This window comes from Octodon degus, unplaced genomic scaffold (genome assembly GCF_000260255.1).
Source record: "Octodon degus isolate 3935 unplaced genomic scaffold, OctDeg1.0 scaffold00065, whole genome shotgun sequence".
In the NCBI taxonomy this organism is placed as follows: domain Eukaryota; kingdom Metazoa; phylum Chordata; class Mammalia; order Rodentia; family Octodontidae; genus Octodon; species Octodon degus.
Genome location: NW_004524641.1, coordinates 8995033 through 8996114, shown reverse-complemented (window position 1 = coordinate 8996114; position 1082 = coordinate 8995033). Strand labels below are relative to the sequence as shown.

At 47.4% G+C, this 1082-nt stretch overlaps 1 protein-coding gene across 1 annotated transcript in view; it reads right to left on the bottom strand.

Annotated features, from left to right (window-relative positions):
* Nucleotides 1-561, bottom strand: part of LOC101592320 (protein PBDC1-like) — a 1195-nt gene extending 634 nt beyond the window's left edge. Inside the window, 1 exon segment of the mRNA XM_012515478.2 lies at nucleotides 3-561. Coding sequence (XP_012370932.1) covers nucleotides 3-552 — 550 coding nt within the window. The 5' untranslated portion in view covers nucleotides 553-561.
* Nucleotides 562-1082: the final 521 nt, after the last annotated feature.

Below are 1082 nucleotides of genomic sequence, written 5' to 3'. Positions count from 1 at the left end.
ACCATCAGCTTCTTCCTTTCTTCCGTGCTCTCCTCCACTGGCTCCCTTCATGCCTTCTTTGTCACGAATGGTGATATAAACTGCTTTGTTATAGCCTTCTCGATTCCGAGCAATTTCAATGGCAAAAAACTGTATCCTGGGGGCAAAGACTGTATTTTCCTCTGTGTAGCCCTGAGAACAATCCAGTCACAGCAAAGTACCGTAGTTGTAGTCTTCTACAATATCGCCAAACTTGAGGCAGAATGGCCTCCACTTCTCTTTAGCTGATTCTGATTTGAGTTCTTCTGGGTCCAACACATCTACTTTGAGTTTCTCAAAATGCTCCCGAAATTCAGAGTAGATCTGATCATCCACTTTTGTGAGTTTCAGGAACTGTCGGTCAACTGATGAAATCAGCTTATCGTTCACTTCAGCATGCTGCATTGCTCTCATAGCCCAGGCCATCTCAATATCTGGATCGTTGCCATAAGACTCCGCTGGGAGAGAGAGAGCATTTGCCACAGACGCCGCCTCCCTGGAAACCGGCTCATCTATGCCACAGGATTCCTCCATGTTGCTGCTAAGAAAGCGTCTAGGAAGTTGTTATGACTAGTTTAAATTACATATCCTATAGGAAAAATCCATTTTATCTCTACTCAAAGGACACAAAGACTTAGTCACTGACATAGTTTATACCTAGATGTCCCCCCAAAGCCCATACACTCACAGGTGGGGCCTTTCGGGAGTCATAGGACCATGGGAGCATGATATCACTGGTGGATTAGTCCATGTCTTGGTTTATAGCTTGTTGTGATGTTGGCAGGTGAAGCCTGGCTGGAGAAGGAGGGATACAGGACTTGTGGCCTGGAAGGGTCACTCTCTCTCCCTACTCCTCCACTGTTCTCTGCTCCCTGAGAGCCTCCTCTGCCAGGCCCCTCTGCCACACTACCTTGCCCCAGGGTCAGCCAGCTGTGGATGAAACCTCTGCAAACTGTGAGCCAAAATAAACATTTCCCCTTTTAAGCTGTAGTTGTTGGGTACTGTGTCCCAGTGAGAGAGAGAGAGAGAGAGAGAGAGAGAGAGAGAGAGAGAGAGAGAGAGAG